The sequence below is a fragment of the Pieris rapae genome, chromosome 9, assembly GCF_905147795.1.
Source record: "Pieris rapae chromosome 9, ilPieRapa1.1, whole genome shotgun sequence".
Classification (NCBI taxonomy): domain Eukaryota; kingdom Metazoa; phylum Arthropoda; class Insecta; order Lepidoptera; family Pieridae; genus Pieris; species Pieris rapae.
This window is the reverse complement of record NC_059517.1, coordinates 7,680,996-7,694,882: the sequence shown is the minus strand read 5'-3', so window position 1 is coordinate 7,694,882 and position 13,887 is coordinate 7,680,996. Positions and strand designations below refer to the sequence as shown.

At 32.0% G+C, this 13,887-nt stretch overlaps 1 protein-coding gene across 7 annotated transcripts in view; it reads right to left on the bottom strand.

Annotated features, from left to right (window-relative positions):
- LOC111000028 (serine/threonine-protein kinase Genghis Khan) overlaps positions 1–13,887 on the bottom strand; it is a 43,478-nt gene that overhangs the window by 18,639 nt on the left and 10,952 nt on the right. For 5 of the 7 annotated variants that reach the window (XM_045629360.1, XM_045629363.1, XM_045629362.1 and 2 more), the window contains exons 13-27: positions 13,422–13,543; positions 12,991–13,150; positions 12,250–12,364; positions 11,967–12,061; positions 10,991–11,122; positions 10,588–10,701; positions 10,245–10,379; positions 9,373–9,498; positions 8,675–8,788; positions 7,537–7,617; positions 6,616–6,720; positions 5,983–6,085; positions 5,088–5,298; positions 4,435–4,553; positions 1,762–1,809 (exon numbers count right to left, since the gene is read on the bottom strand). In XM_045629360.1, the coding sequence (XP_045485316.1) occupies positions 1,762–1,809; positions 4,435–4,553; positions 5,088–5,298; positions 5,983–6,085; positions 6,616–6,720; positions 7,537–7,617; positions 8,675–8,788; positions 9,373–9,498; positions 10,245–10,379; positions 10,588–10,701; positions 10,991–11,122; positions 11,967–12,061; positions 12,250–12,364; positions 12,991–13,150; positions 13,422–13,543 (1,780 nt within the window). The remainder of the gene's footprint in view (positions 1–1,761; positions 1,810–4,434; positions 4,554–5,087; positions 5,299–5,982; positions 6,086–6,615; positions 6,721–7,536; positions 7,618–8,674; positions 8,789–9,372; positions 9,499–10,244; positions 10,380–10,587; positions 10,702–10,990; positions 11,123–11,966; positions 12,062–12,249; positions 12,365–12,990; positions 13,151–13,421; positions 13,544–13,887) is intronic. The other 2 variants (XM_045629361.1, XM_045629364.1) reach the window with 2 other exon arrangements.

The window sequence follows — 13,887 nt, the reverse complement described above, 5'->3', positions numbered from 1 at the left end:
TATCGTAATTTTAGTAAGGATGCCTATTTTTTTTGAAAATGAAATATAGCTTATGTCACTCAGGAATGATGTAGCTTTCCAACAGTGAAAGAATTTTTCAAATCTGCCAAGTAGTTTCGGAGCCTATTCAATTCATACAAACAAACAAACAAACAAAAAATCAAACCTTTCCTCTTTATAATATCAGTATAGATAATATTTTTTGTTATGACCCTCATGAGTGCGAGCGAGACAAACGGATAGATATGACCAGAAGCCTCAGTTCATTCACAATGCGTCGACTATAGTATTACGTTATTCAAAATTCCTGTTACAAATAATAACATATTATTTATATGAAATAAATACTCCAACCTGACTCTGACTTATGTATAGCATCTTAGGATACTTGTTCACGCTGTATTATAGAATTGGTAAAAATTATATAATTAACACAATAGAGGGTAAAACATAAACCAAATCCCAACCTCAACCGTGAATCGAAAAACACATTTCTATGTTTTAGGTATAGTCGAGTGCTAAAGTGAAATAAATATACACTATCCCATTACTAAATGGATAACGTAACCAAGCTCTTCTGGTAAAACAGAAGAAACCATAATTATTTCTATAATTTGATAAATTCACTTAATTACTCGACTGTACATGACATGTTTTAGTGGACACCTTGGGGCAATGACATGCATTTTGGACGCTTACAATGGACGCTGTACAGTTTGTACAACTAACTTACAAGCAAACCAGTACTTAGTATAAATTTTGAAATCAAACTTATTATAAACTTCAATTTATTAATATTGATAGAGTGACGTCAGAAAAAACTGTATTATGTATGTCGAAACATTAAACATCTATTTGCGTGACATAATGCCATAAAAATATAAGTACTGATTTCTATTACAGGACGTATACAAAACGAGGGTAGTTGACAATAAAAACAGATTAGTCAATGCCTATGATACAAACAAGTGTTAAAGAGAATAAAACCATGACGCTTTATGCGTTATCTGGTAATATGAACGGACGTGAAAACGAGGGTAGCCAAATTCAGAAAGAGGGTATCTGTCACATTCATAAAACCGCAAGCTCAAGCAAAAGCGAAGCATTTTAAAATAATCGTTTCCACAAAAATGGCCGAAAAATCAACATCACTGTTTTAAAATCGATGCAAAATTCGTATAACAAAAATATACTTAACTAAATAAAACTAACTAACTCTAAACGTCTCTATTTCATAAATTGAACTGTGAGCATTAACTAGCTTTTGTTTTATACTTAAATAATTATTGTTCGTGTGCCTTTGATAATATTTGCAATAATTAACGCTCACAGCGAGTTTATGAACAAAACCATATACAAGTTACATTCTTAATGAAAACATTGTAATTAAGGTAGTTTTCATAGAATAACTCGACTTTTAAAACAGTGACATAACCCTCAAAGTAATTTTTCCTTGACACTTGCTCGTACTTACAATGAAACGATAGGACTACGCTATGTTATTGTTTAAACACGGCACAAAATGGAAATTCATAAAAAAACAATATCTGCTGTAATTTCATATCACCATTATGAACAGGCTTTTTCACGATGTCAAAAAGCTCTTACAATATTTCTTTATAATTTAATTATTTACATAAAGACAGCCAAAATAAACCGGTCAAGTAAGATAATTAATAACAACAGATACTGTATGGGACAAAACAAATAAAACGATCACATACTAAATTCTACAGCTGTAAGACTAAGAGTTAAACGCACCATTCTCTTCTTTTCCGCTCCAATATGATTTTGTCGATCCCTGCCTGGCTGCTTGCGAAATTATATTATGCAATTTTTATTATGGACGATTAAGTCGATCTTTGTAAAGGTAATAAAAAAATAAATAACAGGATAATAAAACAGCTTTAATATCGTATAACTTATGTACATATCGCACATTTCTACAAGTACAAGGCACACTGTACGAAAACACTGCGCTCCGATTCGTGACCACAGAAATTAGTTATATATTAGCACCTATAGATAGTATTAGGACCGTATTTAGGGGTATAACTTAAGTTTTTTTTTCGCCCATGGCGCAGGCTATAGTCTTTCGACCATACCGCCTAGTCTTTCGTAGAATGGATATAACTTAAGTCGTGATAATAGACTATAGAATTCAACTGCAAGAAAAAGAAATCCGCATATATACAAGTTCGCTAATAGCGATGCTTTATACTTAGACTTTGACAAGGAACCAAGCAAAGAAAACAAAAATTAAAGTGTCATAAATCCGAACGCAACTGTCATACAAAAGCGCGCCAACGTTACACATTTGACGCTGTTAATTAACTAAAAGAAATAAATGCGCTGTAATGCTTCAAACAAAAGTAAATATTAGTTTAGAAATAAAAAAAACGATAAATAAAACTTTCGCACTCATAATACCATTTCTACAAAAAAGTTTACGGTGTAAACCAAATTATCTTAAAGGGAAGTAACATAAAAAAAATCCTACCTTTAAACATAAGAAGGCTAATGTAATGTGTTATTAGTATAATTATGAGTGCGTAGGTTTTTGAATAAAATGCCGTACTTAAAAATAATTCATGTCATCTACTGACCTATTGAGTTAAAATCATAACTTCACACACTGAATAAACTGACATCGTTTGCATTGGTATTAAAACATTTTAAAATATTTTAGCAAAATTATGCCGTATGAAAGTTCTATTTAATTAGTCGACAACAAAAAATGTCAGCAGATGACACGATAGAGAATTAATACATGAAATGAGATTCTAAAACAAACTAAAAGTAACTAAACTAAACGCGATCTGCATTGTGTAGACAAAAAAAACTCCCCTTTTCAACATATTTTTTGTTTAACCTGCGGTGGGGATATGATTGTAAAATTCGGATTTAAATATCTTCAATCACCAAATAATAAATTGGCGACTTTTAATGTACTCCGTTGTTAAGAAATAAAGATGATTATGCAGTCACAATCAATAATTTATATATATAACGTTTTTCCGATTTTAATGCGCGCCAAGAGAATAGTTTAGTTAGGAAAAAGAGAAAATTGAAAAGAGGTTTTAAATATAAAAAAAGTTTAAGAAAAATGACTAGTTCGTGTGGTTCTTTGGTAATAGCAATAAGATCAAATTGGTTTCAAGACTAGAATATTTTTGACGTAAACTGGCCTTCAGCCTATTAACACAATACTATACAATCTTTTATACAAAGATATATTTGTGTCAACTTATTATACGTCCGTTTAAAGATTACATATCCGTTGGGGTAACATTGTTTAATTTATAAGTCAGCTATCTTATTAATATATAATACGATAATTCGTACACTTAGCAAAACCAAATCGTCAACTTAACTTGATGAATTGAAAATATCCATAACATCAACATATATCTCGTGATAAACAAATATGGCTACGCCCCACAAGCATGACGTAATGCCCAAAACCAATGGCAAGTAAGGCCTAAACCACGCTCGAACTGTCATTAGAAGCACAATGCAGATAAAAAATAATACAGTAAAAGTGTTAAAAATGCAACGCAATACATATTGAACCCGTTGATTGCCATAAATGGCGGTAAATGCAACAATTAAAAGGAATAAAATAAAACACGTCATCACGCGTAATTACATACACAAATGCATTTGGCCCCAATTTTGAATTTCGAATCACAAAATGGCACAGCGCGCGAAATCACAGATCCAATTTCGAATGTTCACAAACACCGTACCATAGAGTCCATAAAATGTCAAGGACAATTTATTTTCGTTTTTTTCGTCGCGGTCGACGTTTGACTTTGTGGATTCCAACATTCCATTTTGAGATTTGGATTTGTTCCCGGTAAAAATCACGTTTCGTTTGTGTATTGGGTGGGATAGTGCGGTAACATGTAACGAAAACAAAAATAAATGGTGCACTAAATAAATATTATACACAGTGCTGAAAAATAAATACTTATATTGACGTATATCTAATTAAAACATGTACCATACATTAAAAAAACAATATTATATTAATATTAACTTAATAAAAAAACTATACCGGGAATTATTTAAACCAAAATTAAACGGTAAAATTTCAAAATAAAAAACAAAGGTAAAGTTATATATTTAAGACAGAATATATATACATATATATATTATCCTTTGTTTCTAAAACAAGATGTTTTCATACGTAATTTATCTCTTAAAGACAATAGTAACTTCAGCATCAGGGCCATCTGAAATTCTCATCCTATAAGAACCCATCCTACCCCAAAAACCTTATGGGTATAAAGATGTTCCTTGGCCTTATCCAAACTCCGCAAATTCCTTTCAAACAAACCTAATAAACTAATTTTCTACACCAAGGGTCGCATCCAGTGCGTGTGTAACGTATACATACGTAAATATTACGTATATCGTGTATATACTCACAGGAGTTATGTGGGTGCGCCGGCGCATCCAGCTTGGCTTGCATGTCCCGGATGTGCTGCTCTTTGCGTTTCATGTCGTGCGCAACCGAGTCTAAACGCTGACGAGTCTCCATTAATTCCCTGGAAAACATACACGTACTATAAGTATTTGTAGTAGTTATAACAGTATATTTAGTATTATTCTCAATATATTTTTTATAAGTCTTCCAATTACATTAACCCGAGTGAATGATTAGAATCTGATAGTAAACAGATATTCTGAATAATAAAAGGAGTAATTCTAGATAATGAAACCGAGTTTTATACATAATTTACTTATTTAATATTATAAATGTAAAAAAATCAAGTCGTATCTTATTATATATTTGTATACGTACGACATAATATCACTTAAATTACTCAATTCATTTGGAATGCACTGGTCCCTAATTACAATTTACCTGATTTAGATGACGTAAACACAAAAGAAGACAATCAAAGACCGCCCCCCCCTTCCTCTATAGTACTTACGTAATATTAATACGTACGTGTACGTAGTTAATACGGGGATACATGCTTGGAAGCCTAAATAGATACAGTTGTAACCTCCATTTGAAGTCGGTTTATTAAACAAATAAAAGTTTATTCCAGATAATGTTAATTAAGAAGACATACCTCTGACTAGCAAGCAATTCAGCTCGCGTGCGACTCAATTCCTCACCAACCAACTGTTTGGCCTGAATCTCTGAGTGGAGCGACGATTGCAATGTAAGTATCTCCATCTTATCAACTTTCTGCGACCGCCTATTTCTCCATCCGGAACCGGCACCGGGTCCGGAAGAAACCCCACCAGGTGACACGGGACCGGATGTTCGGGTTGCCGATGCTGAGACAGAACACAATCATTAATTTTAACCAATAAGTGATTAACTTTAATAAAAAAAGTGATTAACTTAAACCAATAAATTATGATAATAATATAATAATAATAATAATAAGTCTTTATTCATTTACATTTATGTCATGTATCATTATTATATTACACAATTTTATGATAACGAGTGATTTTTATGATAATGTGTTAATTAGAAAAGAAATATAAAAACAGTGTACTTATGTCCACGCGTCAAAAATTATACTTCTTTGGCGTTACGAGATAAAAATCTTTCCAAAAAGCTTGTAGAAACGACACTAACAATAAAAAAAAAACTAAAATTTTGACTATAGCTAACTTCAGGTGTCGGTTTTTGTGACGGGGTGCACGCGTATCAAAAAAATTACTCTCATCATTTTTTCTATCGCGTTTTTGTTTGAATAAATGGCGTTGGTTTTTAAATATTTGTATCGTGCATGATACTAAATTTATGGTAAGTGGCAGGTCGGTTAGGTTAGTTATCTAATCTATCTATAACTGAACTTGAAATGAATACTCGAAATAATAAAGACACCACCATGCACCTATCGGAAATTGATATTTCTAGCATTCCCATGAAAATATTTCCGATCTTCATATATTATTCAATATTATTGTATGTAATCGAAAGCCTCTTAAAAGTTTTAAAAAAATTACCATGCTTCAAATAGTCTAACTCCTCCGTCATTTTCGTTGCCAACGCCTGCAAGTAGCCACGGGCCTCCTTCTCATCAGCCACCCATCTTATTATGTCTGCAATCTGTGGATTAATACGTGCATTACCAACTGAAAAAGTTAACCATACATTTTTTTTTTTAGAAAAAAGCGCTCAACGTAAATTAATCAATAAAGATTTTTATAAATATGACGAATATTTAAATGATCCTAATCCTTGGGATTGATTTGCTCCAGTTCAAACAATTTGCAATCACATCTTAGCGAAGAAAAAGAGTGGAGGAAAATTTCTTGCCAGTTCTTCTTGCCTGCTATACGCCCTTGACTTGCGAACTGGTAGTTATTTTACAATTATCTTCTTTTCTGACGTTCATAAGTGTACTACCTAAAGTTATTTTGACTTTGACTTTGATATATAGAAGTCCCAATCTTACCATACTTAATTTTTAATTTAATTAAAAACTCATTAGCTTGTGGTGATCTGAACCGGATACTATTGTTACGTCGTGACTCAAACGACTACCAATTTATAGGGATTGAATACATAGTTGTCATAAAAATATCAAAAAGTTTAGAAATATTTTAAAAAATTTATATTTCATTCGGGCCAAATACCTGTGTCTCCCAATGTTGCATTGTATCTCTCTTCGACCTAAACTCTTCCAACTCCATCTCTAACTGCCTCCTCTCCGCTTGCCAACGACGCCCGTTCTCCGCCATCTGTAAAATTTGAAATATACGTAATTTTACGTCTTAATAGCAAAGTATCAGAATAATTTAATTACATTTAAAATATAAACACTCATTTGTAAGTGTAAGGATATTTATATAAAAAGTAGTAAGTATAAAAATTATGTCTGAAATAAAACTGAACTAAATCTTAACATTACCTAAAATGAATAAAGCCAGGTGGAATTTTGGACTCTCCTACCAAACCGATTTACGTGATAATTTTTATTAAACATATTTTTCTATAACCATATTATCTGCAAATCCGAGAGACGCGGCCAGGGAATTTGAAGGAAAGGTCATTTGAAATATAAAATTCCTTTCACTTTTCGAGAGGACATAACAAAATGAATTGATGGTGATGTAGTCATAATGCGTCATGTAGCATATTATATATAATAAATTCAGCTTTGTACATCGAGAGCAAAAAACGTCTATGACCAGGGAGCGTAGAGGTATTTGTTAGATAGATACACTAACATGAAGCAACACAGAAATTAAGACAAAAAACTATTTTATATGCATTTATCGCGCTCCTTAATATGCCTGCTATTGTTACATTAATACAAACAGTGGTGTCAGATGTAACATATGTAGATTAAGAACATATTAATCTGGAGAAAAAATACAAAAATAAAAGTCATGATACAGAAAAGTAATTGTGCTCAAAACGGTTCCCAAATTACTTCTATAAATGTGATTTTTATTTCCATCTAGAGAACAAAAGCCTGTATCAATATTGTATTCTAGTGTTTTCATGAGTTTGCTATCCGAATTATTTTGGTAAAATTGGATTTATTTACTTACAGCATCAAGATCTTTAGCGAGTTTTCTGTTTTCATTTATCAGCATCTGTTTGTCTTCATTGTCAGTCTTAGATGTTTGGAGCTAAAAAAAAAGTAAAATTTATTATTTCCCAAAAATACGTACGCTATCCTTACAGCACTAATAAACCAATACGATAATGTTCTACACTATATTATATATTACGTATGGATAAAATTTCCATTGTTAACGTGAAGTATCTTCTATGTTTATTTGTCTATGCCTCTTAGAAAATTTTAAAAAGATGTTATATTATGTTAACGATACAATATGTTATTTATATTTGTACATCGATTACCCAATATTAGTAGATCGGGCTGTCGTATGCGTGTATCAAATACGATAAAGCCTCTCTAACACAGGCATTTAGGAACTATCTGAGGTGGTTATGGTGATGTCTCTGAATAAGGTTTCATTTCATTTGAAGAAAACTTTGTTAAATCGTCGAAACGAAACACGATTTTGAAACTTGACTTATTCACTATATTCTGTTCGATTGAATTGTTGAACCTCTGCTATTACAACCCTATAAGCACTTTAAACTAAGTATATTAAGGAAAACTATTTATATATTTATTAATATTACGTTAAATTACAATATAAAAATTTAACATATTTAATTGAAAAGCAGGACAACTGGCGGAATCGCTTACGAGCGATCTCTTCCAGGCAACCACTTAACCACCTATTAATTTAGTATTTTTGTGAGGATCAACAGTAATTATTTACTTTTCCACACATATTACCTATTCCTACATTTTCTTCCTACAAAAATAATATTATTATGTACTATTATTATTGAGAGCTTTGCTTAATTTTGGAGGGTAAGAGGGTATAAATTGCAGTTAATCTGCTTACATAATACTTAAACAGTCTCATAATTTTATTTATTTATTTATTTACACTTCGTTGCTAGAAAGAAACACTTTTTTTTTCTTTTTTTTTTAACACAATATATATAAATTACAAGGGATGCAACGGGCGGCCTTATCGCTAACAAGCGATCTCTATATAATATTCATCAAACTAAAAGAGAGAACATCATTTTCTTGTGTGTAAAGAACTCATGTTTCCTGCGATTGCTGAAATAAAAAGTCCACTGTTTACAGTATAAATATACCTCTCTGTTCAGCATGGATCGCAATGTATCAGTCTCATGCAGTTGTTCCCTCAGCGCGTTCACTTCTGCGGAATACCGCGCTTGCTGTTCAGCCAATGATTCCGCGTACTGGGCCTAATGTTATATAAAATAAAATTAAATTAAAATATGTTTATTATGGAACATAAGATAGACAGGTATCACTTATTCCACGTCATTAAATATCAATAATGTCTTTAATAGAGACTGTAAGTAGTGTTATTGGACACTTACTTATATGCTAATGGCGACGTGTATCTCGCTCGTATATAATATACACATATTAATATTAAGTTTCTCATGTAAATAAAATAAATAAATAAATAAAACATTTTTATATAATAATCCTTTTTAGTAAATTAGGCTTAAATTACTTATTAGTCTTAAGTTATGCTAGATCGTAATGTTCCATGATGTCTTAGTGAAGACACATGTATATAGAAAAAGAAAATTAAATATCAATCTGTATCCTTACTCATCGGCAAATAAAGGTGTAGGCAGAGAGAAAAAGCCGGCGTAAAAAACTCTTATATATTTATTTTAAAACAAATATCGCAAATTAATTAGAAAGTATATTACATATTTCAATTTTAATATATAATATTGGAAAGTAAAGTTAGGGCACAATTATTTAAGATTTGTAAGGAATGAAGCGATGGTTTATATTTAAAAAAAATTACCTCCAAAGTCTCAATATCGGCCTGCAACTTAGCGACATCGGCGGCAGCAGAGGGCTGAGTAGATGAGGGCGAAGCACCCGCTTCTACGCGTTGCAGTCGTAGGGACTCCTCGCGTAATTTGCGCTCCTTCAATAAAAAAAACACCTTAATACACTTAAGAATCGGAATTAAATACGTAACAAAAACTTATAATTCAATATTCACAGGATTTAATACGTGATGAGACGAAGACTTCTTAGTTAAAACGACGTTTTATAAATAATAATACATAATTGAATAATTATTAAGCAAAGTTTTAATTATGACTTAAGCTCGAGGGACTTAGATTTCGTGATTTTTGAAGTGAAACTTCTTTAGGCGCATGAGGGTAAAAATTTTACGGACCGTCACGAAGATGTGCAGCGTTTTTGTCGAAGAAAAGGGAGAGAGCGATTGAGAGCGATGGAGAAAGAGTGAGAAAGGGAGATCGAGAAAAAAATACACGCTATTGGTTGGTGTATTCGATTAGTAGAAACATATTAGAACTTTATATGAAAATTCTGTGAATAAAGATATACAAATACATGGAGTCATCATAAACTGGTACATGATCATCTATTCGCGCTTTTACCTTAGTAATAATTAATTTTCAAAGTTTCATTTCTAACATGTGTACTTTGTACGCATGCACTTTTTTGAATAATCCATCAGCTCTATGAGTCTGACACATAAAAAAGTCATGTCGAATTCCTCACAATGTTTTCCTTCTCCGAGCGTACCACGTCATAAAGTCATAAATAAGTCCATTTGTGTACAGCCCTGATTCGGTCGCAAGAGTCGAGACCCAAGGGGCCAATATTCCAGTACTTTCTAAAATGATAATTATTCCTAACCTTAGTAGCTTCAGCGACAGCCGTCTCCAATCTCGCTTCGAGTTCCCTTCTTCCTTTATCCGCTCGGCGGATATCTTGTCTCAACGCGTCAATCTTTTGCATGGCCACATCCAACTCTTCCTCTTTATCACGAACCTGAATAAAATATAAGTCTTATTAAAGAAGATTACTTAAAAAAAAAAAAGGTTACTTAAAAAAAATTCTTTTTTTTAAAACAAGAGTATCGCATTCTGAACTAGCACAAATGAATTACAATCTAAAAAATATATAACTTGCCATTAACAGAGGAATCGCAAGTGCGTTGCCGGCTTTAGTTTACTTTTAGTTATAAACGTATGCTCACCTGCCGCGACAGTTTTTGCTTCTGCTGCCGAAGTTCCGACAACTTTTCTGTGACCTCATTATATTCAGTCATCGCTAGTTTACGTTGGGAAAGGGCGTCTCTAAGCTCTTTATCCTGTATAATAAATACATTTATAAATTACTTTAATAGAAAAAACAGTCAATAATGGGACATAAAGAACAAACAATTTACAAAAATCTAATTCCAAAATGATTTCTTGAACACAATGTACAATTTTAATATTAATTTAAATCTTTCTAATTTTATATTTACTGCCAACAGCAGCAAAACAACGCGTAAATAAATCTTCGATGATCAAGAAAATATGGAACATTATTTCTAAATAAAATATCAAAATTAGTTACGCATTTTCGCAATGAGGCACTATGTCTTTGCAACTAACCTGTAACCGTAATTTCTCATTGGAGTCCATTTTATCCTTCATCAGCTCTTCTTTCTCCGTATTTAATCCTTCGATCTTTATTTCGAGCTCTCGCAATTTCGTTACTAGTTCCTGAGGCGCTGATGACAAGTCCTGTAAAATAAACGTCCAATTTCACAGATTAAATTTGACGTCAAATTATTTATTTATTTATTTTGTACTCCTACAGCTAACAAAAATTACATATAATAGCAAACAAATACACCGAGAACATAGCCACAGATGGAATACATGATACATTATATAACAAAAAGATTTACAAAAGGGAACAAATAATATTAGTTATAATATAAACTTCTCAAAACAAGCCTTTTTTTCAAAATAAACTAAAGAGATTAGACCTCTACTACAGCTATAAAACACAAATTTCTAAAGCCAATATATAAGTGTAAAATTGCCATTTTTTTATATATAAGTCATCAAATAAGATAGTACCAGTTTTTATTGTAAAACTGTCCTGATTAGTATTTTCTTTATTTATACGTTTCCCATACAATTATTTCAAGATCATAATGAGCCAAATCAGTCAAGCCAATCTCGAATACAGAGAATTACAAAAGTACATTATACTGTCTTTGTTCATTCTTAATAAAATAATGATATTAGAACCATTCTGAATTAATGTTTGACGTTCTAATTATTACCAATACCAATCTTATACATTCATTTAGACTATGATTTTGAAATACAGTTAACATAATTAAAAATAATTAAAAACAAAATCTGATAAATATTTAGCTAGAAGGAATAAAAATTTTGTTTTAGATTTTTTTTATGGAACAGGGGGCAAACGAGCAGGAGGCTCATTAAATAAATATTCTTTAGAAATACATCATTTTTCGTTTCATTTCTCGCGTATCCCGTAAAGAGTTATATAAATATTTTGCTATCAAAGTAATAATAGAAATTTATATGAAGAATTAAGAACTAAACTTACCGGTGTTACATTATTTTCACATATCGTTAAAGTTTCCAATTCGCTATTTCTTTTCTGTAACGCCGCCAATTCCTCTTTTAAAAGCGTTAATTGATCTGAAATAGTAAAGTATGTGGTGAAATAGAGATCTTATAAAATTGTCCCATAAAATGACGTATAGATATAACATAGTTTAATTAACATAATATTAAAATAATAATGACTTCGCAAGAACTTATAATAAAATTATTGAATTGAACTTATAATAGAGACAATTTGCACGAATATTTAAGCGTATACGTACCAGTAGCACCGTCTACTTGAGTACTGGCCCGTAGCTCAGCTATCGTTTGAGCTAGTAGAGCATTTTCGCGTTCTAGCGCTTTTAAAGCGGCACGATCTCCCGCGTTGGATGGAGCCTAAAAATATATATATATATATAATATATACACAGTTGTTTAGTTTTTGCTACACCCGCGCTTAGTATGGTTTAAGACATAAGTTACATCTACGGAGCACATTAACCTGGGTTCTATTGCCAGTTTCCGGGTTGTATTTTTGAAGTGAAACTTCTGCCGCATGAGAGTAATTTTTTTACGGATGAAACGCACTAATAATAATATAGGCGTCACGAAGATGTGCAACGTTTTGGTCAAAAAAAAGGGAGAGAGCGATTGAGAGAGAGTTAGAAGGGCGAATTACCATACAGAAATTCTGTTTTTAAAATTAATATTTCGAAAAGAGAATTTATTTAGAGTTAAATTTTAGTATTTTACTTTTTATGCAAAATAATTTATTGAAACCGCAAATTACGAATTATAAATTAAAATGTCACTTGTTGTTATCGAAGAAATAAATTTAAAAAAAAATTGCGGCACCGCATTTGAACGTTGTTCGATATGTCAACGCCCATATTAGGAATTAAAACATACAGTCATTTATTTTATCCATACCTCTTGGATGGTCTTACGTTGATTTTTTTAAGTCAGAGTGTAAAATTAAAAGATCGAATAACTAAGCTTTTTTTAAATATAAGAAATAATACCTCATTTACCTGACAAGGTGCATTCTTGGCAGGGCTGAGCGGCGTAGGCGCACCGAGATCGGACAATCTAGACCCAGCCGTAAATGTGAATCCAATGAATGGCAGGTGGAGACCAGAAAACGCTGATGATGCTGATGGCGGAGGAACTGCTTCCGATAATCTAAGATAAATTATAATTTTTATACAATATTTTGCTATAAATAATCATTATGAAATATTACATATTTAAATTGGTTTAAAAAATATTCGATCCAAATATGAATAAAACGTTATAATTCATTAGTGTTCGTATTAAATGTGATGATTATTAGATGTGAAATAATTAATAATTAATATCATTTATAATGACATTTAAAAATCGATATAAAACATATGTGTAATTTTGTCCACTTGTATTGTTAACTATACAGATATACTAAAATATACTATACCGTATGTCCGTGTCATCTACATCGAAGTTGGATGTGTCTGTGGGACTGGCCACGTCGGGAACAAATGGTGCGCTTGCCTCTCGAACCGTATCCCATTCCACACCACTGAACCATGGGTGATTCTACATAATAACTTAATATTACTAATTGGCTCTTGAATAAAGAAAGCGTTCAAGTTTTACCTAAAGAATTTGCCCCCCCCCCCCCAATTCAAGTTTTACCTAAAGAATTTGCCCCCCCCCCCCCAATTCAAGTTTTACCTAAAGAATTTGCCCCCCCCCCATTCAAGTTTTACCTAAAAAAATTGACCCCCCCACCCCAATTCAAGTTTTACCTAAAGAATTTGCCCCCCCCCCCCAACTCCTTTAGGGTAAAACCTTACGTCAATATTATTTTCGACTTTCCGATACTTTACACCACATAAATGGCAACTTTTAGGTTTAATGAGTCACTGGGTTGTAACGAA